This window comes from Lupinus angustifolius, unplaced genomic scaffold (assembly GCF_001865875.1).
Source record: "Lupinus angustifolius cultivar Tanjil unplaced genomic scaffold, LupAngTanjil_v1.0 Scaffold_9_18, whole genome shotgun sequence".
In the NCBI taxonomy this organism is placed as follows: Eukaryota; Viridiplantae; Streptophyta; class Magnoliopsida; order Fabales; family Fabaceae; genus Lupinus; species Lupinus angustifolius.
This window is the reverse complement of record NW_017718119.1, coordinates 1-25,720: the sequence shown is the minus strand read 5'-3', so window position 1 is coordinate 25,720 and position 25,720 is coordinate 1. Positions and strand designations below refer to the sequence as shown.

At 33.0% G+C, this 25,720-nt stretch overlaps 2 protein-coding genes across 2 annotated transcripts in view; one reads left to right on the top strand and one right to left on the bottom strand.

Moving 5' to 3' along the window:
• LOC109337620 (ras-related protein RABC1-like) overlaps positions 1-8,133 on the top strand; it is a 14,213-nt gene extending 6,080 nt beyond the window's left edge. The window contains exons 5-7 of the mRNA XM_019574631.1: positions 5,569-5,690; positions 6,945-7,073; positions 7,724-8,133. Of these exons, the coding sequence (XP_019430176.1) occupies positions 5,569-5,690; positions 6,945-7,073; positions 7,724-7,828 (356 nt within the window). The 3' untranslated portion in view covers positions 7,829-8,133. The remainder of the gene's footprint in view (positions 1-5,568; positions 5,691-6,944; positions 7,074-7,723) is intronic.
• An 8,483-nt stretch (positions 8,134-16,616) lies between these two features.
• Positions 16,617-18,458, bottom strand: LOC109337618 (U-box domain-containing protein 26-like). Its single transcript, XM_019574629.1, has one exon. The coding sequence runs from the start codon at positions 17,902-17,904 to the stop codon at positions 16,702-16,704; it is 1,203 nt and encodes a 400-aa protein (XP_019430174.1). The 5' UTR covers positions 17,905-18,458; the 3' UTR covers positions 16,617-16,701.
• Between the last annotated feature and the right edge of the window lie 7,262 nt (positions 18,459-25,720).

Here is a 25,720-nt window from a genome sequence, read left to right as displayed (position 1 = left end):
TGATAGGAGTAAGGGAGGGCCTATAATTCGAAATGTATATAAAAGAGGGAAAAGGAAGGTTTGGCTAAGTAAATAGCAAACAAACTTCCCCTTTTACCCTTAGTTAATTAATTCGGTTAGGCCTATAAATAGAAAGCTACCTTTGGTAGTAAGTTAGTTAGAAAAACTATTGTTCTGATTTTGGGAAATCAGAGAGGGTGGGGTTATGGAATCCTATATTGTTCTTATCTTCTTCTACATTGTAATTCTTCCTATCTTCAATAAAGTTCTTAGAACCCTAACAAAAATCACTTTGATTCTGGGTTAGGGGCAATATTCATTCTAATTCGTTCCAATTTTTCTTATTCTTGGATACCAGTGTTTAACAGATGGTATGGAGGATGTCAACTATTCAGTTATTTACAAATTGATGCACCTTATACACGTATAAGTCAATTTCCTTGACCTATAATGAATCTTGGACTGCCACTTCAATAGTTCAATATGATCGTGAGAGTTTAAAATTCATGTTGCTTGAGATAACTGCTATGCATTGGACATTGATAAGTATACAACAACAACAACCAAGCATTTATGGCTCTATCCCATTAGGTGTGGTCGGTGTTGGATTCAATGATGAGAAAAAGCATTAAAGAAGAGAAAGAATTGAAGAAGATGATGAATAGTGAAGAAAAGGATAAATAGAATGAATTGGTTGTTGATTAACAACCTGAACTTTCCATTTATAGTAAGTCTTAACTACTAGGCCCAATTACACAAATGCTAAGCCCAACTGGTTTCAATCATAAAGCTACTTAGAATTACAATGTGTTTATTCAACATCCTCCCTTAATTCAAGCTAGCTTCACTTAGAACACCAAGTTTTTTTCTCTGTTTTTCGAAACTTTCCTTCCTCAAAGGCTTTGTGAAAATATCAGCTTGTTGCTTCTCTGTTGGACAAAATTCAAGCCTTAGATTCTGCTTCTCTACTTGATCTCTCAAGAAATGGTATTTTGTGTCTATGTGCTTGCTCCTTCCATGTGCAACCGGATTCTTAGCCAAACAGATTGCTGATTTGTTGTCCATCAATAGAAGCATAGAGTTATCATGACATACTCCTAGTTCTGCCAGCAGAGATTGTAGCCATAAGCCTTGACAACCACCTAAGCAGGTTGCAATGTATTCAGCTTCACATGAGGAGAGTGCCACTACATCCTGCTTTTTCGAGCTCCAGCTGATTGGTGCTTCTCCAAGTTTAAATAGGTAGCCAGTTGGCTCTTCCTATCATCTCTGTCTCCACTCCAATCTGCATCTGTGTAACCATACACTGAGATTGGTTTGTTACTTCTGTTGACAGGGAACAATACACAAAGATTGATGCTTCCTTTTAGATATCTGAGTATTCTTTTGACAGCCATCATGTGAGAGTTCCTTGGGTCCTCCATATGCCTGCTAACAAGTCCAACCCCATAGGTGATGTCTGGTCTTGAGTTGCATACATATCTTAGTGATCCTACCATCTGCCTGTAGAGTGTTGCATCAACCTTATAGTCATCTGGATTTCCTTTGCATAAGACATTCCCTGCTTCTATTGGTGTGGAGCATGAGTTGCAGTTAATCAGTTCAAACTTTGTTAACAAGTCTGTAATGTATTTCTTTTGATGCATTACTGTGCCTTCCTCTGATCTTGCAAACTCTATTCCAAGGAAGTATGATAGATTGCCTAGATCAGTCATTTCGAATTCAGATTTCAGCTTTGTCTTAAGGCCTTCTATTTCATCATCTCTGCATCCTGTTATCAAGAGGTCATCTACATATAAACATATTATCACTGATGTGTTTGTAGGTGAGCTCTTGGTGTAAATTCCATGTTCACTCGTGCATCTGATGAGCCCTTGTTTGATTAGGAATCCATCTATTCTTTTGTTCCATGCTCTAGGTGCTTGTCTTAGTCCATAGAGAGCTTTGTTTAGCCTATAGACTTTCTGCTCTTGACCTGGAACCTCAAAGCCTTGAGGTTGTGTCACAAACACTTCTCTGTCCAATGGACCATTCAAGAATGCTGATTTCACATCCATTTGACTCAAGCTCCACTTCTTTGAACTTGCTATTGCAATGATCAGCCTGATGGTCTCAATTCTTGCAACTGGTGCAAAGACTTCAGCAAAGTCTAGACCAGGTTTTTGTAAGAACCCTTTAGCAACTAGCCTGGCCTTGTACTTTGCTACTGACCCATCTGGTTTGAGTTTCAACTTGTAGACCCACTTCATTGCAATTGCTTTCTTTCCTTTGGGCAATGATGTGATTTCCCAAGTCTTGTTTTTCTCTATTGACCTGATCTTATCCTTCATTGCTTCAGTCCAGCAGACTTCCTTGATTGCTTGTTCAAAGGTTATAGGTTCCATCTCTGCTAGGAGGGCCATATGGACCAGATCTCCTTCTGGTGTAATTGTTGTATCAGAGAAGACTTCATAGTCTCTCAATCTTGCAGGCATGTTTCTTTGTCTTTGAGGCCTCTCACTGATTTCTGCTATTTCTTCTCTTGCTGTGTTACTTGCTAGAGTTCCTTGTGAGATGCTGATATCCATTTGGTTTGTTCTGTTCGGTGGTTTGGCAACTGATTCCCAATCCCAGGCCTGAGTTTCATCAAACCTTAGATCTCTGCTATATGTGATGACATTGGAATCTGGATTGTACACCTTGTATGCCCCTGTAGAGTGATACCCTAGAAAGATCAACTTTTCTCCTTTGTCATCCAGCTTCCTTCTCCTGTTGTCAGGAATGTGTTTATAGCAAATTGCCCCATTGAGATGCTTAACACTAGGCTTAGTACCTGACCAAGCTTCCTCTGGAGTCACTTTGTGCAACCTTTTTGTTGGACATCTATTCATAATGTAGGCTGCTGTTGCCACTGCTTCCCCCCAGAACTTCTTTGGTAACTTCTTTGTTTTGAGCATACTCCTTGCCATATTCATGATTGATCTGTTCACCCTCTCTGCTGCTCCATTGTGCTGAGGAGTGTATGGAGCTATTATCTCATGAATGATACCTTCTTTGTCACAGTAATCATGGAAGTAATGAGATACATACTCTCCTCCTCCATCACTCCTTANTTGAGTTTGCTACCACACTGCTTTTCTGCCATTGCCTTAAAACTCTTGAATTTGTTGAAGACCTCATTTTTCCTCTTCATCAGAAAAATCCAGAGTTTTCTTGTAAAGTCATCTTTGAAGGTTACAAAGTAGTTGTTTCCTCCAAGTGACTGAACTTCTAGAGGACCACACACATCAGTATACACAACTTCTAATGGCATGGTAGTTTTAGATGGAACCTGTTGTTTGAAAGAATTCCTTGATTGCTTGCTTGTGATGCATTCTTCACACAGTTCAGCAGGAATCCTTATGTTGGGTAGTCCAATGGCCAATCTTTCTTGACTTAGCTTCTCTAGGCTCTTGAAGTTTAGGTGACCAAATCTGTGGTGCCAAGTCCAAGTCTCCTCTGCTATAGTCTCTAAACATCTGCTTTCACCCAAGTTGATGCCAATTTTGAATGTTCTGTTATGTGACAGGGGAGCTTTCATGATCATAACATTCTTTTTGTTGAAGATCTTGAGCATCATATCCTCCATTCTCATTTTGTATCCTTTTTCTAGCAGTTGGCCTAGACTTATCAGGTTATTCTTCATCTTTGGTACATAGAGCACATTAGAGATATAGGATTTGGATCCATCCTTCTTCTTTATTAGTACCCTGCCAATTCCTTCTGCAATGATATAGCTATTGTCTGCAAACCTTACCTTGGTCTTTACTTAGTCATCAAAGTTCATGAACCACTCCTTATTTCCAGACATATGATTTGAGCATCTTGTGTTCAAGTACCAACTATTGGATGAGCAATGATAATCATCTTGAGTATTAATCATCAATAGCTTTTCTTCTGATGTGCTTAGCTTCAAGTCAGCCACCTCTCCTTCTGCCATTAACAAGACTTCTTCATCTGAGTCTTCTTCCTTGGCTAGACTTGCCTCTGCATCTTTACTCTTAACTCTGAGTTTGCATTCTGATGCAAAGTGGCCCCATTTCTTGCAGTTAAAACACTGAATTCTGCTCTTGTCCTTCTTCTTCTTTCCACTGTTTTTGTAGTTGCTCTTTCTTGCATTTCCTGATTCCACTTCTTGACTCAGGTCAGTGGAATTGTTTCTTGGATATCCTCTTCCAGTATGGTATGGCTTCTCATCATCAAATTTTCTTCCTGAGTTCCATTTGCTACTTTCTTTGTTGAATCTGTCAAAGTGTTGTAGACTCTTCTTTTTCTTGAACTGAGCACTTAGTGCTTGTTAAGATTGTCTATCTGACATTCTTTCAAGGAATCTCTGCTCATGTGCTTCAAGTGACCCTTGTAGCTCATCAATTTTGAAGTTGTCCAGATCCTTTGATTCTTCAATTGCAACAACAACATGATCAAATTTTGCTGAGAGAGTTCTCAAGATCTTCTCAACTACACTTTGCTCATATATCTTCTCTCCACAACCTTTCATTACATTGATCAAGGTTCTGATTCTTGTGAAGTAGTCTGCTATAGATTCTTCTTCTTCCATCTGTAGTAGCTCATACTGCCTGTGCATCATCTGCAGCCTCACTTTCTTCACCTTCACTCCACCCGAATAACACTTATCTAGGATTTGCCAAGCTTCCTTAGATGATGTTGCTGCAGATATTCTCTCAAAATTTGAGTGATCCACACATTGATGGATTAAGAAGATTGCTTTGCAATCTCTTTTCTTTGCCTCTTTAAGCTCTACCTTCTCTGCTTCGGTTGAGTTTTCATCCAACTCTTGAACCCCTTGCTGTACAACATCAAGACAGTCTTGAAATCCAAATATAGCCTTCATTTGGATGCTCCAGTGATCAAAGTTCTTCCCATCTTGGATAGGTAGATTCATGTTGAATCCATTTGATGTAGTCATACTTCACAATCTTGCTCCTTGTAACTTCGTGGGTTCCTTGTCACTTGGTTGCTTCGAGAAAAAAAATTGGGGACTCCACCACAAGCTCCTTGATTATATGGCTCTGATACCACTGTTGGATTCAATGATGAGAAAAAGCATTAAAGAAGAGAAAGAATTGAAGAAGGTGATGAATAGTGAAGAAAACAGAAATAGAATGAATTGGTTGTTGATTAACAACCTGAACTTTCCATTTATAGTAAGTCTTAACTACTAGGCCCAATTACACAAATGCTAAGCCCAATTGGTTTCAATCATAAAGCTACTTAGAATTACAATGTGTTTATTCAACAGTCGGCATCGGACATTGATAAGGATACCACAAGTAAATATTGGAAACATTTTTCTCTGCATATATCAATACTTTGGATTATGAAGTGAATTGCTCTTCTGTCTAATTAATCTGTGGCATTTCAATGATCAAACTGGAACTTTGGTTCTAAGTGGATTGGATTCCCCAGGAATAGGCTATCTTTCTGTATCAGATGCAAAATGTTGAACAGTCTTCGAAAATTAGAAAATGTACAAATTTTAGCTTTGGATTTGCTGCTTATATCTTCATTTTGTTCCCCTGACCGATGCAGTTTATGATGTAACACGACGAGAAACATTTACTAATCTCTCAGATGTATGGGCAAAAGAAATAGACCTTTATTCAACAAATCAAGACTGCATTAAGATGCTTGTTGGAAACAAAGTGGATAAGGTATCATGTTTTAGGAAGTTTACATTCATATTCTTTCTGTTCATCTTGCTGGCATAGTCTTCCATCACGTTAAGATGCTTTTGTGTACCCATCTTTGTACCATAGTTATATAATTCTCTCATTTACCTCACGCATCACATACCAAATTCGCTGTACTGCCTACCAGGTAATGAGTTCCCCATAAAGAATGTCTCATAAAATTTACCCAAGTAAACCACAAACAAGTACCTGTACTGCGTACCATGTAACTATGCTTTGTACATATTTTTAGGGCTATTTGTGTTGGATTTCCATGCTTTACTTTTTCAAAATCAATGTCACTCTTGTACTCCAAGTTCTCTCCATTCTTGAAAAATTCCTAGGAAACTTTAGTGGAGAGAAATTACTATTCAATGTCTTCAGATTAATTTATTTTTATTCAATTTAAAGAGTGTGAGTGGCAGGAGGAAGAACTGTCCCTTCTTGAGGGTTATGCTGTTTATGGGTAGAGCATGATGCCAATCTTTTATTCAGAAATTCCTTCCCTTCATCTGTTATGGATGGATGGAACATAGTTTTTTCTGGTTTCCATGTGGATATCACTTGTCAGGCAGTTAGTGTGTGGTCTTTAGGAGGGTTTCTGACATAGTCGTTCCTAAGCCTGGATAAAAGATGAAGATCGTGTTTGGTAATCAATAGTCAATATAAACTTTGTCGAATCTTAATGAAATGGATGAATGATGTATTTTGTATAGGTCTGAACTTTGTGCAGTAAAAAGCCAACAAGAGAGTAAACTCTATGTAGCATAGATATGAATATTGTGTTGGAATAATAGATATATTGGACAAGATAAGATTAAGAATGAATATATCAGAGAAAGTTAGGGTAGCACATATTGTAGAAAAGATGGTAGACCCTTGCTTAGGTGTTTTGGCATGTTTGGAAAAGAACTGTACACGGCCCAAATAAGGAGAGTAAATGAGATGGAGGGTAACCCAATTACCAGAGGCATATGGAGTCCAAGAAAAAATTTAGGTGAAACTACTAAGAAGGATTTTGATATCAGTGGTTTGTGTATGGACATGTTTATGATAGAAATTATGGGGAAAAGTATTGCTTGCTATTTGGTTATTGTAGTCTGCTGATTGTCACATTTGTTTCTCAGACATATATGCATTATATATTTATATTATAGCTTATTACTACTTTTATTCCATTGATTCTTCATTGCATTAGAGGTCTTGATGAGCAGGTGAATAATAATTGCTTTTCAGGAGGGTGATAGAGTTGTGACCAAGAAAGAGGGAATAGACTTTGCCAGGGAATATGGTTGCCTGTTTATTGAATGCAGTGCTAAAACCCGTGCTAATGTACAACAATGCTTTGAAGAGCTTGTTTTGAAGGTATGTTGAGTCACATGCATGCCCTTTTTCTAACATAAACTTTGGCCTGTAATTGGGTGCATACTGCATATGCTTCTGGTTCCTGTAACAATACTTCCTTGAAGTGAAAGCACTACCTTATTACCAGAGTAAGAGGAGCATATCATGACTATCAATTAATTCATAAGTGATTAGGATTAGGACATAAAAGTCATGTGACTGTTATGATTTGCTTCTCTTAGTTCTCATAATAAGCCAATCATTTTCACCTGAAATGTCCCTTGCGTATAATTGTGAAAGGCGGGAATTCTTACTTTAGGGAATTTCCCTGTGCAACCTTGGGAAAGTAGTCATTTGACACAAAGTAGACAACTAATTATATCTCATTCTCATGATATTGAGTCTGCTTGCTAGTTCATTTTTCGAGGGGAGGGAGGGGAAGAAGGATTAGGATCCTCGGAAAAGTCTCAAGTGTATTTTATCGTTCCTCACTCTTTTTTGTCTCTCTTTTCTTCAAAAACCAATTGCCAAACAGACCATAAAGACACATGCTAAGGCATAAAGAAAAGTACTAGTGGCATGTGGAAATGTTATTGCATTGTGATACACAATATGTCAGTATCATAGATGTCCATAACCATAACATTATCCTGGTCGTGTGTTGCACTCAGATTCTGGATACACCTAGCCTCTTAGCCGAGGGCTCCAAAGGGGTTAAAAAGAACATATTTAAGGACAAGCCACCCCAGTCTGCTGCCACAAGTAGTTGTTGCTGATCTAAAGAGGCTACTTTACTCAGCTTATTGTGTTAAAGATCTCCAAGAGAAGTGCGTTGAATCCGTTGACAGAGTCAGATTTCTAACACAAGTTTATTGGGTATTTAGCAGCTGCTAAAGCCTTAAAAAATTGCAGGTTCCTATCTTCTGTCAATAGTTATATGTTATATACTGATTGCCTTCTTTTTCTTTCTACTTTGTTGTTTTTGTTGAGTCATTTAATTTCATGTAGACTTGCAAAGATCATGGATATTAATGTTAAGGGGACTAGTTCATATAATAATATATTCATATCGTATATAACTTATAGCCAATGGAGTTGCTCTAACTCATTATCACTCTAAGAGCAACCTGAGACTAAATGGTGCGCAAGACAATCAAATAATCAGATGCAAGTTTATTGGACAAACTTGTTTTTGGGGGTAATTGCTGTTATGTAGCTAACTATCAGATTTTGCAAATTACTTTAGGTTAGAAAAAGGAACAGTTCCGCTGTCCCAAACTATATGTCAAATGATGTACTGCACTAATGAAAATCTATCATATCAATTGAAAAATTTAAACATTTATTATTTATTTTTTTGCTTTATTGCATATTTTTCTTCCAGAAAAAGAGTATGTTTATTACAAAAAAAGGAAAGTGTATGTTTGGACAATTTGATATTAGTTGTTAAAGTATGAAGTAGTAAGGTTAAATTTGATTTTTTGCATAAAATTTAAATAAACGCATTATAAATTATAGATATAAATGTATAAGTAAAGTTTGCATACATGTCAAATTAAGTGGTGTTAAGTAAAAGAACGGTATATTTGGTAGTATATAATAACTGGAGAGTCTAGTTCATTTTTTATGATAAATCATTTATTAGTTTGAATGGCATATATGTTAATAGTATTCCAATGTAAAAAAGTATTATAACAAACCTAAGTAAGACTTCTTTAAATAACTGAAAAATAAAAAATATCAACCTCTCTCAATACCTTTTCTATGAAGGATTTTGAAGAAAAAGCTATGTATTTGATCAGATTGTCAACGAATAAGTTTGTGTTAGGGTTCACGTTTGCAACAAGTTCGTCTAAATTATCATGGCTACTATGAGTAGTGTTGTCAAACGTTGTGAAACCTAAGCCATATGTCAAATTGAGAGAGTTCTCATATTTGGTTTAATGGGTTTAAATAGTTAAACCATCCAGTCTGATCGGGTGATTTTATACATAATTAATAAGTTATCTATATATATAGTTATATATAAATGGAAAACTTTTTGTAATTAATAATTATGTATAATTATAGTAAAACAAAATATTAGAGTAGTGTTCAATTTTTTTCTTATTTTTAAGTGAACCATTAGAGTAGTGTTCAAATTTTTTCTTATTTTTAAGTGAATCGTCCGGTTTACTCCCTTTGGTTAATCCGATTTAACTGGGTTTAACACAGTCAGATTGAAATTTCCCAGGTTCGAAGCGGTCTAACTCTCATTCGGTTAAGATAATAAACTATAGTTATTTTCAAGTTCAATAAACGGTCAGACCAGTCGAACCACCCGGTCCGGTTCTCACTATGTGTTGCCATCTCCAACGTGATTTGAGGATAAGTTATCGCATTATCAAAGATAAATAAGAGGATAGTCTGGAAAATCAAATAAGTAATAATAATAATTGAAAATAAATAAAGGAACCACTTCTTATAGGTTAGAGCTATTGTGCCTAAGCACGTGCATTTATATTATGAAAGAGTGTAATATCTTGATAATAAAATGTATGCATCAACATTATATGATTTTGATATATTATTATTATATCATTTATCATTCATTTTTATAATTATTAATTTTTTTATAATAATATAAATGAACGATAAATAATATAATAGCTACATATAAATTTTTATATTGTTAATACACATATATTATTATATAATATCTTGTGACACTGTGAGAGTGTAATATCTTATGGTGTCAATATATATTTTTCTCATTACCACCAAATAGCAGATTGTGTGGTAGCTGTTGTGAATGAGTGAAAGTGTGTCAGGTTCCTCTTTTTTGACCCTGGATTTATGGACCACTTTCTCTTTCTCTCGGTATCTAGGAATATAGCACTATTGTATAGTCCTATTTGCTTGACTGGTGCAGTTTTTTATCTACATATAGAATATAACTTTTGATTTTGTTATTTTGAAATTTTCACTTTATGCGCCGAAAACATAGACAAATTCCCACTTGCATAGCTGCATACGACACACACATCTCCATTCACCTTTCCAATTTTCTTACATTCAAAGTAAATGCATAATTTCTATGAGAGATATTCAAATGAATCTTTGTTTCTTTTGAAGCGTAACGAATGGGGTCTCTGATCCAATGAAACTTTTCACACATAGAATTGGATGTAGAAATATTTGATAGTATATATTACTGATGTCACACGAAACTTAAAATCTTAATGACCATTAAGAAGCATGTAACTAATACTCTCTCATCGACTAATAATTTGATTAAAAGATCATTCAAACGATTTCGATAGAGTATAATCATTCATCAGTCATGTATCAATAATGATGAAAACCGGAAAATATAGTATTTATTTATAATATTGTTAAGAAGTCTTGAGACCTCCTTTGGTCACCCTGAATTTATTTATTTATTTAATTGATTATACTTTATGGAGAAGTCTATAAAAATACCAAAAACTTTATGTGTTTTATAAACAGATAGTATGAACTAATTTTTCTTTTTAATTAACCCTTAAACTTTAACTATTAGTAAATTTGATTCATGCAGAAATAATGTTAAATTAAAAATAATGAAATTTTTTAATCTCAACTGTTACTTTTATTTTATTTTTTGTAATATAACAATATTATTGAATTAACTACTTTTAACTCGTTAATTTACTTATTTTCTTCTTCTAAATTAATTTTGTATTTTGATGACAGTTTTCTTCAAATATCATTGTTGATTAACTTACATTGTTATTATTATGAGTCTGATTGCAACGATTTCCTTGTTATCTATGTATAATTTAATAATATACTAGCAAGTAACTCGTGCATTCGCACGGGATGATATTTTTTTGCTGCATGATTAAGAACACATATTATATGTACATGTGCGTTTGTATTGTTAAGAACACATATGACTTGTGCATTCTCATGGTTAAAAACACACATGTTTTAACATATATTCGCATTACTAAGAAAACACATGTTACCCGTACATTCAGATAGTTAAAACATACATGTTACACGTATATTCGTATTGTTAAGAACACACGTGTTACATGTGTATTTGACTCTTCAAACATATAAGGAAAATAAATGGTAATTTCGAATTTGATTTTTGTAATGAAAATAGGAAACTGAAACATGATACTGTGTGATTTATTTTTTTAAAATAAATATTTTAAAAGTTGTAAAAAATGAAATGACCTTTTCAATTTCGAATTTGATTTTTTAATTATAATAGGGAAAATTTAAAATTCAAAGAATCTGAACCGTAATAATTAAAATTCAGTGGGAAAAATATCACAAAACTTTGATAAGGTGCAAAATATATAATTCTTAGAGTAACAATAAATGTTAAATAATATAAATAGATTAATACAAATATTGAATGATGTGAAACTATATACTTTCTTTAATTTAAATTAAACAACTAAATAAGAGAAGATGAAATGATTATATTAAGTTTTGTTATCAAAGGTGAAAGTATTAATATTATTACTGACTCTTTACCCACTAAAATTTATATGAATTAGACACTTGCACTCCTATGTGATAGATGAAGAGGCAGAGGAGAGAGGAAGGGTAGTAGTAGAAATGAATTGAAACGAGAAAGAGAAACAAAAATAGTCTGATTGTGAAAAAGTGATTTCAATTCTTTCTAATGTGAATGATTATTACTTTTTAACATAACAAAAGATAGAAGTCAATCAATAATTAGCATTAAATTATTAAAATATAAAATGTACAAAAAGTAAGGATGTAGTGTGGAAAGGTACATAGTAGTAGCATAGAACCTTTTAAGAGGAAAAAAAGTGAGGAGAAGGTAACATGTGGATCAATTTCACCGAGTGATAAAGTTTAATGAGTGATTAGAAAACAAAAATAGTTTATAATACCTATTTGAAAAATGCATAAAGTTTAGTGGTTTTATACATTTTTCCTAAAATTTATAATAATGTTTATTTAACCTTTTTTATTACTACTGGTCCATTTTTAAAAAGATGGAAGATTTTTTCTTGCCTTATATATTTTTCTTGTGTTTAGTTTGCATTTCCATATTTATAATTTATATAGGATAACTAAATCTTTCTTTATCTAAATGTCATATATAGTATCATATCTTTGTTCTTAAGTTCTTGTACCGATTACACTAGCCAGTAGTGATAAGATCTATTATCTTTAAACATGTGTCAATGTCATATTAATTAAAAAATATTATTTTGTGTTTTTGTTTTAGGACAGAAAATGCACCACCAGAATGATTGTCGGTGAGAAAAGAACTCAATGATATAATCACCAAAATAACTATCAATTGAAAAAATTAGTGATCATATAATTCATCACTTGAAGATAAGATATCATTAACATGATCATTAGTGAGAGAAGGAACCAATAAATATAAAACTAAGATATATTTTTGTATTGGAACATGTTAGTATTTATTTATTTGGATGATTTTTGCATGAAATTTGGAATTGTGAGATTGAAAGAAAAGAATAGATACTAACAAGAAGCTTGTACCACAAAGGAATGCGACTAATTGAAGTTCTAAATTTTCGACATAACAACAATAGAATAGTGACATGATAGGTCATAATAGATGAAACTGCTCTGATACCTAGGAACTAGGAGAAAAAGAAAGATGGAGAGGATCGATAAGTTGTTGTTAAGCTATAAGATTTAATCTGATATCATATAGAAATTATAAATCTTATTTCTCAAACTTTTACATAGAATACATTATTAATACATATAAGATACAATTTCTAAATATAGATAGAAAGATAAGAATAGATGAAATAGAAGAATAACAAACTCGTAAGAATATAATAATAATGCACTAATAAAAATAATAACAAAATGTAATTAGGTTAGTACTCCAAGCCCCAGAATAGATTCTTGTCCCTCAGGTAGGCCTTAGGGATGTAGATGAATCCTATAATTTGTTATATCCATGAGACAATAGAATATATAATGTTTTATATCACCTGTACCTCATGAATTCTTTAGTAAGTACAGTCAACATCTCCCAACTCTTTGGGCCCTTTCTTGTACCAATTATAAGGAAAAGAGGGGAGGGAGATTCCATACAACATAAATCCCATCAACGGGCATGACAGCTATATATACCATAGGTAAAAATTAATTTTCTTCAAATTGTCTACATGTTCCTCTCAATAATATCATTCTAAAATATTAACTATTAATATGTGATCATATATAATATATGATGATCTAAACAAAGTCTTACACTACTAGTTTTTTAAATCAGCACATTTTTATAACTTGTTTTGCTAATTCGCTAAGCATTGAATGTGGTCAAGATATGTGTTTCTCCTTGTCCACAAAAATGCACTATACTCTTTCATAAGGTGGGCAATCACCACTATCTCAACACACTCATGCATACATCTTATCTGCCCTCAAAAAAAAAAATCTTGTTAAGTTAATTCATTATAAGAATATTTATTATAAGAACTAGCGTGTTGACATGCACTATCGTGCCTGTCAACCCGCTTTCCTATCGTTTATAATGTATAGTTTGTATTTTATAAATTCAAATATAATTTTTTGCGCTAAATTTATGGTTGAATTTATTCAATTGGTCTAATATTCAATTTTTAAATACACTTTTAAAATAAGAAGATAATAAGGATAAAATAAGAAAATAATATTATATGGTTTTTTTAGTAGAAATAAAAAGATATTGAGGGCAAAATAGGAAAACAAAAATTACACCATGATGGGTGATTATTTTATGTTTTCCCTTTATTAATAGTATAGATATTACATACTTTGGCTTCTCTTGCAAAATTTTGAGTTTTACATATGCAAAAACTTCTTGTGAGAAAGATATTATTATATTGCGAATATTTTCATGTAAAATAAAATTGTCTATCATACAAAATAATATGACACTGAATAAATAACATTATAAGAATAAAAACAAATTTCAATTGAAGAAAAAAAATTGTAAAGGAAAATTAATAAATTAAAGGAACACAAACAAAGAGTAGAAAATGTGGAAAGGTATTTTGTCCTTTCAAATCATTTTGGTTTGGTCTCCCAATTCATTGAAACATTAAATCAAAAGAAGCATCATGACCCTTTACAAGGGAGTGGGCTAACACGTCCATAGTACTAGTTGTAGAGGATAGATCATCTAACAACTTTCAATCATTGATTTATATATAATAAGAGATGGCTGAGATTAAAACAGGCAAGCACAGAAAGAGGTAGTAAATGTATCAAACAATTCATTTTTCAGTGCTTAATTGAAGGTTGTTTTTTTTACAAGACTTAATTGGAGGGTTTATTTTTTTGGTACGATTAAAAGTATACTTTTATCTTATGGGTAAATGGAACTAATTTCTTTTAAGATATATGACTACTATTTTTAACAAATATTATTCACAAAAATTGAATTCTTAACTTTTTAATCTTTCTCAGAATCTAATAGGATCAAGCCTAGAACATCCATGGAAGGAGGGAAAATAAGCAATATAGCAACTTGGTTGGAGATGATACTGCAACAAGCACTAAATGTGCATGCTTGACTAGAAATAGAAATATTTATGAGTTAATCTACTTATATATCGCCTCATCTTTAATATACTAACTCACTTGGAATATTCAACTATATTTAGAGAACCTTAGCCTTATTCCTTTACGATCTCCTGGTATCACGGGAATGTAATTCCATGTTGTTTCTAAGATAAAGTGCCTTCAATATGTTAAGAGGCCGTAGAAATGGATGCAACAAAGATGAAAGAATATGACTATGACCTACCCAATAATATAATGCTATACCCCACTTGTTTCTCATGATTTGAATGCAACAATTACCTTTTACATAAAAAATAACAAGATGTGGCTAACCATGTCCATTTACTACATTGTAAAGCATAAGTAAAATAACTTGTGCATTTAAGGTTGTTCATACATTTAATTTTGTCAAATACTAATCTCAGAAGCAGGCTCTCATTACAAAGAGTATTATTTTTTCCGTAAAAATCGGTTTGAATAAATCAATTATCTTAAACAATATTGTGGAATCAAATGCAATTTCTAATCTAATAATAATCATGTCAAATTCTTTGATTGTGGAGAATATTACGTCTGTAGATCATAAATACTTTGTATTTGTCGGTATGTATATATATAGTACAGTTGTATACTAATCATGTTAATAGGTAATAATTATTAAACTAATTAATACTCTTTGACTCTTAATATGTTTTTCTCGTTCTTCTACTATATTATGTCATTAAAGTTCATAGTGAATAAATGGCTCATAGGTATGTCGTCCTCTCTTTTTTAAAATATTACATAAATATATAAGTTTGTTTTGTAATTTCATGTTTATATTATTTTATTAAATTAATTAAAAACTCAACTTAATGTTTTAACTAAATAGTTTAACTTTAACATGATAAACTTAATGTGAGTTTTTTCTTTTTATTTTCATATCTGCTCTATCAGATTAAAATTATTCCTCTCTCTCTTACTTCATGAATAAATTAAAGGGACTAGAATGCGAAGAAAATATATCCTGAATGAGAATCAGAATCGAAGACCAGAAGAAAAAAATGAGGGGGAAAAGAGTGGCTCATGCCTCATTGCTTACCTATTAGCTATTATTTGGCTAATTGGCTTTACATAAAAAATTGTTTTAAAATAATAAATTTTATATTTATATTGAGAAACGTTTAAACGAATGATAAAGAATTATGTATGAAATAAGATAAAGTTATATACCAAAATAAATAAATATAATATCTATTTTTTTCAAACAATAAGTATTAAAGTATAATATTTATGCACTGTCTATGTAAAAAGTCAATAATATTTAAAAATGAATAATATATCTCAAACCTATATATTACATCTTTCATCATTCATTTTTTCTTTTAAGTATTATTAGGAAATAACATCATCAAACAAACATATTAACAAATATTCTTATTTCAATAAAAATACCATATAAAACATTATGTACAACACAATGTTGATTTAGTAGTATAAGATTTATTAAATCTTTAAAGTTGAATATTTGATTCCTAAGAATAACACTTATCGGAATGAACAGGGACGAATCCTATAATATTTCCTTAACAAAAAAGTGAAGAAATGCAGTCAAACATAGCAATCATGGAGAATTGGACTGTTATGGTACACAAAAACATTCTAATGCTGAATTTTGCACTAAAAACTTATCATGTAGTGATGCTTCTCTTTTTTTCCTCCTAGATTTTTTTAGTATCTTACAACCCCATTAACATTTTAGCCCAATAAACGTTAGCCACTTCACAACTTCAATACTTCCATCATTAAATATTAGGATGGCATGTTGCAATCAAATAGTAATAAGAGCACTAAATAATGATGCCAAAACTGAGTATTTAATTGATGATGATATTCATATATCACTAAGTATATTATATATGAGTACAAATAATCTAATTGAGTAATCGAAATGTCAAGTATTTGATATCTGAAAGTGACATTTATTGTGATGAATAATCATGCACCATGAGGAATACCCTTATAGTACAAAAATAATGCACACCTTAAAATTCATCAAATCAAATACTAATCTATTATTATTATTAAAAGATATGATAATTTATTATTCACATTTCACAATCTAAATCTGCTTTGATTCCTCACTCCATTTTGATCTTAACAATTTGAGAAGCATTCTTGCCTTTGTCTTAGTTTTTGTGCCACACTGACTCTGTAGAAGAAACAGCAACTGAGTCAAAACTCCAGCACCAATAGCTTCTTCTCTTGCATTCCTATAATCATCACAAACAATCAAAAGTACTTCAACAGCACCTTCACTACACTCTTGGTTACACACCTTGAATACCATTTTGACCAAAGTTTCAACCCCATTTGGATTATTCACCAATGCCTCTTTAGCACTCTCTAGCACCATGAGTTTCTCAATTATATTCATGGCTAATGGAGCCAAATTCTTCTCCTTTGTTTCACACCCTGAAATGTATGTTATGATCCCATCTATTGCTCCTGCTCTTACCAAACTCTCTTTGTTGGATTGTAAAGAACATAATGCTGATAAGGCTTTTATTGCAGCCTTAGAAAGTTCACAATTTTGGTGACAAATTAGAACAATTTCTTGTACCAGTTTGTTAGAGTTTCCAAGCATGTAACATATATCTTCTGTCTTTGATGATGATGCTGTTGACTCTATAATATTACACAAACTAACCTTGATTGAAACACTACCCTTTTCAAATAATAGCATAAATGTTGAGAACTTTGATTCATCTTTGATCATATTTAAAGGCTCCAAACTCACAAGGGGCAACAATTTTAGAATACAAGAAAGTGCTACCTCGTTGAACTCTATGTGATTACTAGAAAGTTGGGAATATTCTGTTCCAAAAACTAGTTCCAAGAGTAGAGGCAAGAAACCCAATTGTATGAAACAAGATTTTTTGAAAGAGCAATACTCATAAGACAAAACTCTAATTTTGTCTAGTGCTTGGACCTTGTTTTCTAAGTTGGAATCATGAGATTGAAGGGTGTGTTTTAGAGAAGCTAAATAATCTATAGTTGCAGAGTTACCAGGGTCAAATTGGTGACCAAGTTGAAGCCATTGATCAATCAAATGTCTTAGTGTATGGTTGGGAACAATGGATGGATCATGAAGCTTCTGCATTGTTACAGGACATGTGAGATTACCAGAAGCTAGCCATTTTTCTATGCTTGATCTGTCATAGGTTTGGCCTGTGCATAAGGTCACTGGATCTTCAAGCAAATCTAGACTTATAGGGCATCTGAACAAGTGAGGAATGGTAATTTCAATTTGGACCTTGTTCATGGAAATAAAACTTTAAGATTCCAAAGAAGCAAAACAGATGTTATATTTTATGATATGATTTCTAATGGAACTTCAAAGTGACAGAAAATCAAAAGTGTGTTATAGAGATATGGTGTGTTGGGAGGCTTAAAGTTTAAGGCTTTATTAGATGGGTCAATACAAGACAAGCATTTTTGAGGCACTAAAACACTAATGCCATAAAGATGGTGTCAGAAAGTAGAAACTTTTTTCTTTCTCTCCTTTGAGACTGGAAGAGAATTAATGCCACAAGAGGTAGAACCTAGAAAGTGGTGACTGAGTGAGTGGTAACTGAGAAAATGGACCATTATAAATTGGATTCATAGGAAGTGATGGGAAAAAGAAAATTCATAAAGTTGGGCACTTAAGATTCCAAATTGGATGCAGAAAAGAGCTGTGAAGAGTGGGAAGTTTGTGTAAGCCTGTGCAACTTTTCCTGACTATGAAGCAAGAGAGAGAGAGAGAAAGAAAGAGCAAAAGTGTAACCTTAGTTGGAAGAAAACAGGAAAGAACACCCACATAAGAAATAGACCTTATCCTAGTAAGAGAGAACTTGGATGGCAACTAATAATATAGAATAATTATGTACATGGTCCACAACTTCAACAATAAATTTAAAAGTTGTCTCATATTATCTTTCATATATTATTATGGACAATAAAAATATGTCATATTAATTACAAAATTTAAAAGTTTATTATTATTATTATTTTTGTTTTATTATTATTGGTCTGAGACGATAAAATATCTCTAATCCCACAACTTACTCTAATATCTAATATCAATCCAGTCAAACTGACCCACCAAATGGGAAATTATTGTTAATGTCTTTGCTGTTTGAATATCCACCTATCAGCTTAGGAAGCAAGAAAATTGTGCCTTTTATTGTCCTTTCTTTTTGGGTATTGAATACAGTAATAGGGTGTGTGTTACTGTGTTTGCTACATTTTTTTGGTTGATTTAGTTGAACTATGTTTAGTACAGGGAGGGGGTGAATTAAATGATACTCATAGGACTCATGAGAAGAGCAACAATATAAGAAATCAGTGGATGAATGAAAGGAATATTTTATCTTGCATTTCTTCTATCTTTGCCTTACATAAATTTCACTGCACAGTGAAAAAAATAAAAAAGAAATTTAGCTAAAGTGCTCAAAAAGATAAGTGCCATATTTGATGGACCCTCTTAATTCCCAAAAAGATCTTCAACAAGGATTATTACATGTTGTCAAATTATGAACTCAAGAAAACTTTGCATTACATCATTTCAATTCACCTCAAGTTGCATTTGTCCTTTACCTGTTATTTGTTATTGGAAAAATAATTCAAAAAATAAAATAGTTCAAAGAGGTGGCTTCTCATATAATACTTTGGATATTTTCTTCATTCAAAGCATATTAAAATCACATATTTTGGTTAAGTTCCCGAAAACCCTCAAGCATCTTACTATCTAGCCTTTGATGTCTACTACAAACACAATTTCTTTATCTTCATGACTGAATCATTAACTTCTTAAATTGCACGTTTGACCTCATTCAATCTTATGATTTAAAAAAATAGTTATGAGACTAAATAATAAGGTGGAGCTTCCCAACTACAGAATATCTTCTGCTTCAAGATATATATCATTTTATATGCTCATTCATTTTTATTGATCAAAAAATATAAAATTAATATTATTAAAAATAAATATATATATTCGAGTGTATTTTAATTAAAGAAAATATATTTTTTAGTCAAAAATATATATTTTGCAAGTTTTGTTTGTTATAAAAAAAGTTTTTTATTTAGTTAAATTTTATTATTTATTTAATTATGAAAATATAATTTAATCAATTTTAAGATTTAATCGATTGAAAAGAAGCGGCGTAGCGCGACCTTTCGAAGATGATCTGAGAAGAAAGAGGCCTTCAGGACGACATTCTCTCAATCTTTGATTAATTCTCAAAATTATTTTCATTTCAAAAAGGCATTTTTTATTTATGTTTGAGGTGTATTATTTTATAAAAATTCATAATTTCATTAATAAGGATTTTGGTTAGTTATGGAATGAAAATAAATTTTATTTTCATAAGATTCTCAAAACCCCTTTTTAGAAATATTAAGAATAATAATAGGGAAATTATTTAGTTACTATATATATTAAATATTTATTGTCTATTATTAATGTCATATGAGTATTAACAATATAATTTCAAATTTATAACTAAGATATAATTTATGTGGGCTTGATAAAGAAAAAATACATTGATAGACATCATAGACTTTAATAGAAAAAATATACATTTAAAAAAACCTACCAGCACTGTGTGGAGCCAATAAGGACGTTGGGACAGCTTGAGGACACGTGGCAGAAGCAGATTGGGTGAGGCACTACTGTTGGACACCGTTGGACATGTGTCGGTACGTGATTGGCTGAAACAGGCGGGTGCAGGGTACCAAGAATGATCTCGTGCGCAGGGGATCCACACTATAATCACTGACGCGAATTGGGTGCGGGCGAGTGCAGGGAAGCAGCGTGCACTCGCTAGCGTGACACTTTTCGGTTAGGCGGAGGCGAGGCTGCACGAATGGATCTATGTATTAGGGGAGAGCATGACCCGACCCCACCCTGAAAATCGGCCCTACCTGGTTGCTTCGGGCCGGGTCAGACCCGGTTCAATGTATTAAAAGGGACCGGCCCGTACAAAAATGAAATAGGACAGCACCGGGTCAGGACGGGTCTGGGCCTGTCTTGGGGTTACCCGGCCCGCCCTATATATAAATGAAAAACAATACCATTACCCAGATTAACGAAATAGGCACTAATGTAGTAAGTGTGAAATGAAGAATAGAGAATACAATACCCTTTCCTATTCTTCTTCCTTTCTTTAGGGTTATTTTCTCATTGAAGAAATGAAGAATGGAGAACATGTGAAATAGTGAAAGCAAGTTAGCAACAAGCCATCAACCATGAAGACACCTCATTCCTTCCTTTTTTTCACGTGCACATGTTATTAGGGATTGCATCAACATTGTTCTTGCCTCACATCATCCAAGTATTTCTCATTCCTTTAATTTCTTATTTCAACTCTTGTATTTACATGATCTTTGTATATGTTTTCATATTATTTCAACCTAAGCACATTGAAATTCAACTTCATCCATCTAATGGTTCACTAATTGCTATTAGCATTATTTGTCTACCTCCACATGTTTTATCAATCAATGTTCTTCATTTGATGCTTGTTATTTTTTTAGCTAAAAGAAATGGCAAACAAAGAGGTTAACACAATCCCTCCCGCAATAGTAGACACAAGTCAAAACCCTCCTATAGAATCACCAACAATAACTCAGGAAAACGAGGTTGGTAGAGATGAAGACGAAGGAAAAAATAAATCTGTTGTTTGGGATCACTTCACTAAGCTTCCTTTTATAGAGACTAAGCGCCAACACAAGGCTAAGTGTAACCATTATCGTAACACATACTTTTGTGAACAAACAAACATGGAACAAATTCTATGCGCAAACATTTGAAAAGAAAGCATCAATGAATATTTTCTAAAGTGGGTAAGAAGAGAACACTTGATAGTTTTATGCCAAACGTTATAGAGGGTGATGTTTTAGATGGAACCAATTATATGAGCTATAACTTAGATGACTGTTGAAGGGCTGTGATTGAATTTGTTATATGCGATGAAATGCCATTTAAGGTTGTAGAAGGACGTGGGTTTCATCAAATGATGAACCGATTAGAACCTAGATTCGTTGTACCATCTAGGTTCACAGTTGCAAGGGATTGATATCAACTATTTTTAGATGAAAAGAAAAAAAACTAAAGGCTTGGTTTGCAAAGTCATGCAATCGTGTTTGTATGACAACAGATTGTTGGACTTCAAACCAGAATTTAGGTTACATGTGTTTGACTGCACATTTCATTGATGAAGATTGGAGACTACAAAAAAGAATCTTGAATTTTTGTCTAGTCGAAAACCACAAAGGTGAAACTATTGGTAGAGAAATTGAGAGATGTTTAAGAGAATGGGGAATTGAAAGAGTGTTCACTATTACAGTTGTTAATGCAAGCTCCAATGATGGGGCAATTTCATACATTCGAAGGAAACTAGATGCAAGGTGCGTGCTTGTGTGTGGTGGAAAATATTTGCATATGAGATGTTGTGCTCATATTTTAAATTTGATTGTCAGTGATGGGTTAAAGGAACAAAAACCTTCTATTGATAGCATTAGGAATGTCGTTCGATATGTTAGGTCTTCTCCCTCAAGACTTACAAGCTTTAAAGAATGCATTGAGGTTGAATTGATTGAGTCTGAAAGCCTTGTGTGCTTGAATGTTCCGACTAGATGGAATTCTACTTACCTCATGTTGGAACATGTTGAGAAATTTGAGAAGGCATTTGATAGACTTTATGATCAAGAATCAGATTTTTGAAAATGGTTTGGTGATGATGACAAAGGGAAGAGAAAATGTGGTCCACCTACAGAGAAGGACTGGAATCATGCTAGGATATTCATTCAGTTTTTGGAAATCTTTTATAGAATGACTTTGCGTTTTTCTGGTTCTCTACATGTGACTTCAAACAAATGCTATAGTGAAATTGCATCAATACAAGCTACTTTGACTTCATGGAGTTATAATCAATCCGAACTTTTTGGTTCAATGGCTCTTTCTATGATAGCAAAGTATGATAAGTATTGGGGAAATGTCGAAAAGATTAACCCTTTGTTGTTTGTTGGGAATGTCTTGGATCCTCGGTTCAAACTTGAGTATGTCACTTGGAGTATAGAGGATACTTGCATTGAAGATTTGGCAGCCAATATGCTTAATTTGGTCAAAGACGCCTTGGAGGAATTGTACAAATTTTATGCTCAAGGAATTTCTAAAAATATGGAAAGGGTAGATGGTGGAGATTCTGCTAATAACACGCTCAATGTAGCATTGAAGGATAACCTTAAGGTGACAAAAGTCCAAGATGTGGTGCAAAATAGGGAGAAAGCTTAGAAAAAGCAAAAAAGAGCAAAAACTAATTCTGAAAAAAACTGATATTGAGAGATACTTGGCAGAAGATATTGTGGAGGATGAAGATATCTTTGACATTTTGGCTTGGTGGAAGACAAATGCTTCAAAATATAGGATACTTTCTGCCATGGCTCGTGATGTATTTGCCATTCCGGTTTCTACTGTTGCATCTGAGTCATGTTTTAGCACCAGTGGACGTGTACTTATTGTCTTATGCAACTCTTTATTTCCTAAAATGGTTGAAGCTATCATTTGCACTCAAAATTGGATAAACCCGGTTGGCCTTAAGTTTTATGATAAAGATTTTGATCAATTTGATAACACTGAGAAGATTATTTGTGGTTAGTTTTCTACTTTGTTTTACTATTATTTAATTATTTTAAACAAATTGGTTATTTCATATAAATCAGCTTTGTGTTTTGCAGATGTTTACGGTAAGATTCCTGAGTCACATGGAGCAATTGAAGAACAACAACCATGAACTTTGAGTCATATGCAATTAGGCAGCCTTGACATCTACTTCTTTGTGTTTTGTAAATGGGAAGTTCTCTTCTGTTTTTTGTGTAGGTTAAACACAATTTTTTTGTGTGTATGAATATTACCTATATGACGTTATTTTGGAATGTAAAGTGGGTTAGAAGGCTTAGAAAAGTAGTGCATTTTGTGGGTCTATAGAAGTCTCACTTGACTTAGAATACATTATGAAGATTGATGTTTGTGATTTGTATGTGATCTATATATAATGATTTAAACTAATTGTTTGTGGTCTATTTATCTCCATTTATACTATAACTTATATATTTATGAATGATTTACACTACTTATTTGTCATCGTTCTTGATCAACTAGGATTAACTTCAATATATGAAGTTTGGATTCAAACAAAATATGGCCAACTTAAATGTTTGCAGCAAAAACTTGGGCAAGTATGGATGTGTATATCTTTTCTTTTCTTTTTCTGCATTAAGTTCTTACATATATATGCAGGAATTTGAGCCATAACCACCTTAATGGTCCTTTGCCTACTGAATTTGGTAATCTTAGAAGCATACAGATCATGTAAGTTCTATAGCCCTTTTTATGAATATTAAAATTGATGTCCTCATATGTTAAAATTGGTATTTTCAATGATCAACTTCTTGATAAAATAATTGCAGCAACAAATGTTAAAATTGATGTCTTTACTTAAACAGAATGTTAGGATTTTAAAATTGATGTCAAAGACTCTTAGGTTCACCTACTCAGAAACACTTGGAAATGACCTCTTTGAGATTTGGCATTTGGTATAAGCTTTCTTCTGAAGAGACAGGTAAATGATAAATGAGGACTTTGCTTCTTTGTCTGTGGTCCCTAGTTATGTCTTTACTAAGTAGGATACAGAATTAGGAAAAGTAGGTGCTTCTTTTTAAGGCAGAACCTTAATTAAATGATTGGAAGCCAATTTAATGCTTGCCATATCAATAAAAAATCATGGTCATTGAGGAAATAATCCAATGTTTGGAGAGTAGTGTTATAACTTACATTATCACTGCAACAACAGATTTCAACAATGAAGAATTGTTCATTCAATAAAGATTTGTCTCGTACAATAAGCTTTCTAGAATTGTTCATTCAATGAAGAATTTCTCACAGATTTCAACTGATATGTAACCATTTATAACTGCAGCAACATTGGGAATCCTTTGTTATGTGGCAATTGATTAAGATCAATATATCATCCTTTCATATTGACATGATCCAGAGGTACGTGACACCCACCTATTTGAGAAGTTTTTGGTTCAACTTTGCTTCTAATTAAATATAATGAGTCATATTTTGTACATGTTATATTTTTCTAGCGGCTTTCTCAAAAGTTGCAATTGCTTGTAACTTATTCAAAATTGTCATATTGTTGGCCATGGTAACTATTGTAATTGCTTGTTTCTCATTTAGTTATTTAGTATATTTGGTGAATACCATCACCATATTCTAAAAGAAAGAACAAACCCGGACTCATCCTAATTTAGTCGGGTCTTAATTGGACCCGTACATGTGGGTCTCATCAAATATAGGGTCGGGTTTGGGTTCAATAATTAGCCCGATCAATATTTAGGACCGGGTAAGGGACAAGCCTTACCCGACCCATGCTCACCCCTACTATATATGTTGCTGCATGGGAACCCTTATTCCTGTAGGAGCAGGGTTTAGGTGTGGATGGCCTCACCGAAACTAGATGCGCTTCGTGACGTGATTGGCTAATGCGGAAGTCAAAAGAGATGTGTGGCTGGTAATAAGATCCGACGGACGAGATTCAAGGCTAGGGAGAGTGCATGCGAACAACCGTGAGTGTAGTTGTATGATGAGCAATATATTACACACTATTCATAACCTTAATTTAGCATGATTGATGATTCTTGGTGCCTAATTGACTTTGTTTCACATGGTTTAGTGTTTTAGACTTTATTGGACTAATATTCCTAAAATGAGTTAATTTGGGATTATTTGGCCTGATTAAATCTATTACCATTTTCATATCACATTTGGCACCAATGGCATTTTGGGCATTATGGAAATCGAGGATATGTGTTGAAGTGAAGATTGTATTTTTAATTTAGGAGATGTTCTTATTGTAATTTAGCTTTGGGCCCATTGTTTAGGCCCAATTCGGTTTTTGTGTGTTGGAAGGGTTAAATTCGGATTCCCCAAACACTTTCACTTTGCCTCATTTTGAAAAAATCACATTTCCGTTTTCCCTCTTTGTGCTCTGCTAGGGTTTGCTCTTCATTTTCTCATTTTCGGTTTG

Coding starts and splice junctions, on each gene's coding strand:
- LOC109337618 (XM_019574629.1), bottom strand. CDS start 17,904: ATGAACAAGGTCCAAATTGAAATTACCATTCCTCACTTGTTCAGATGC.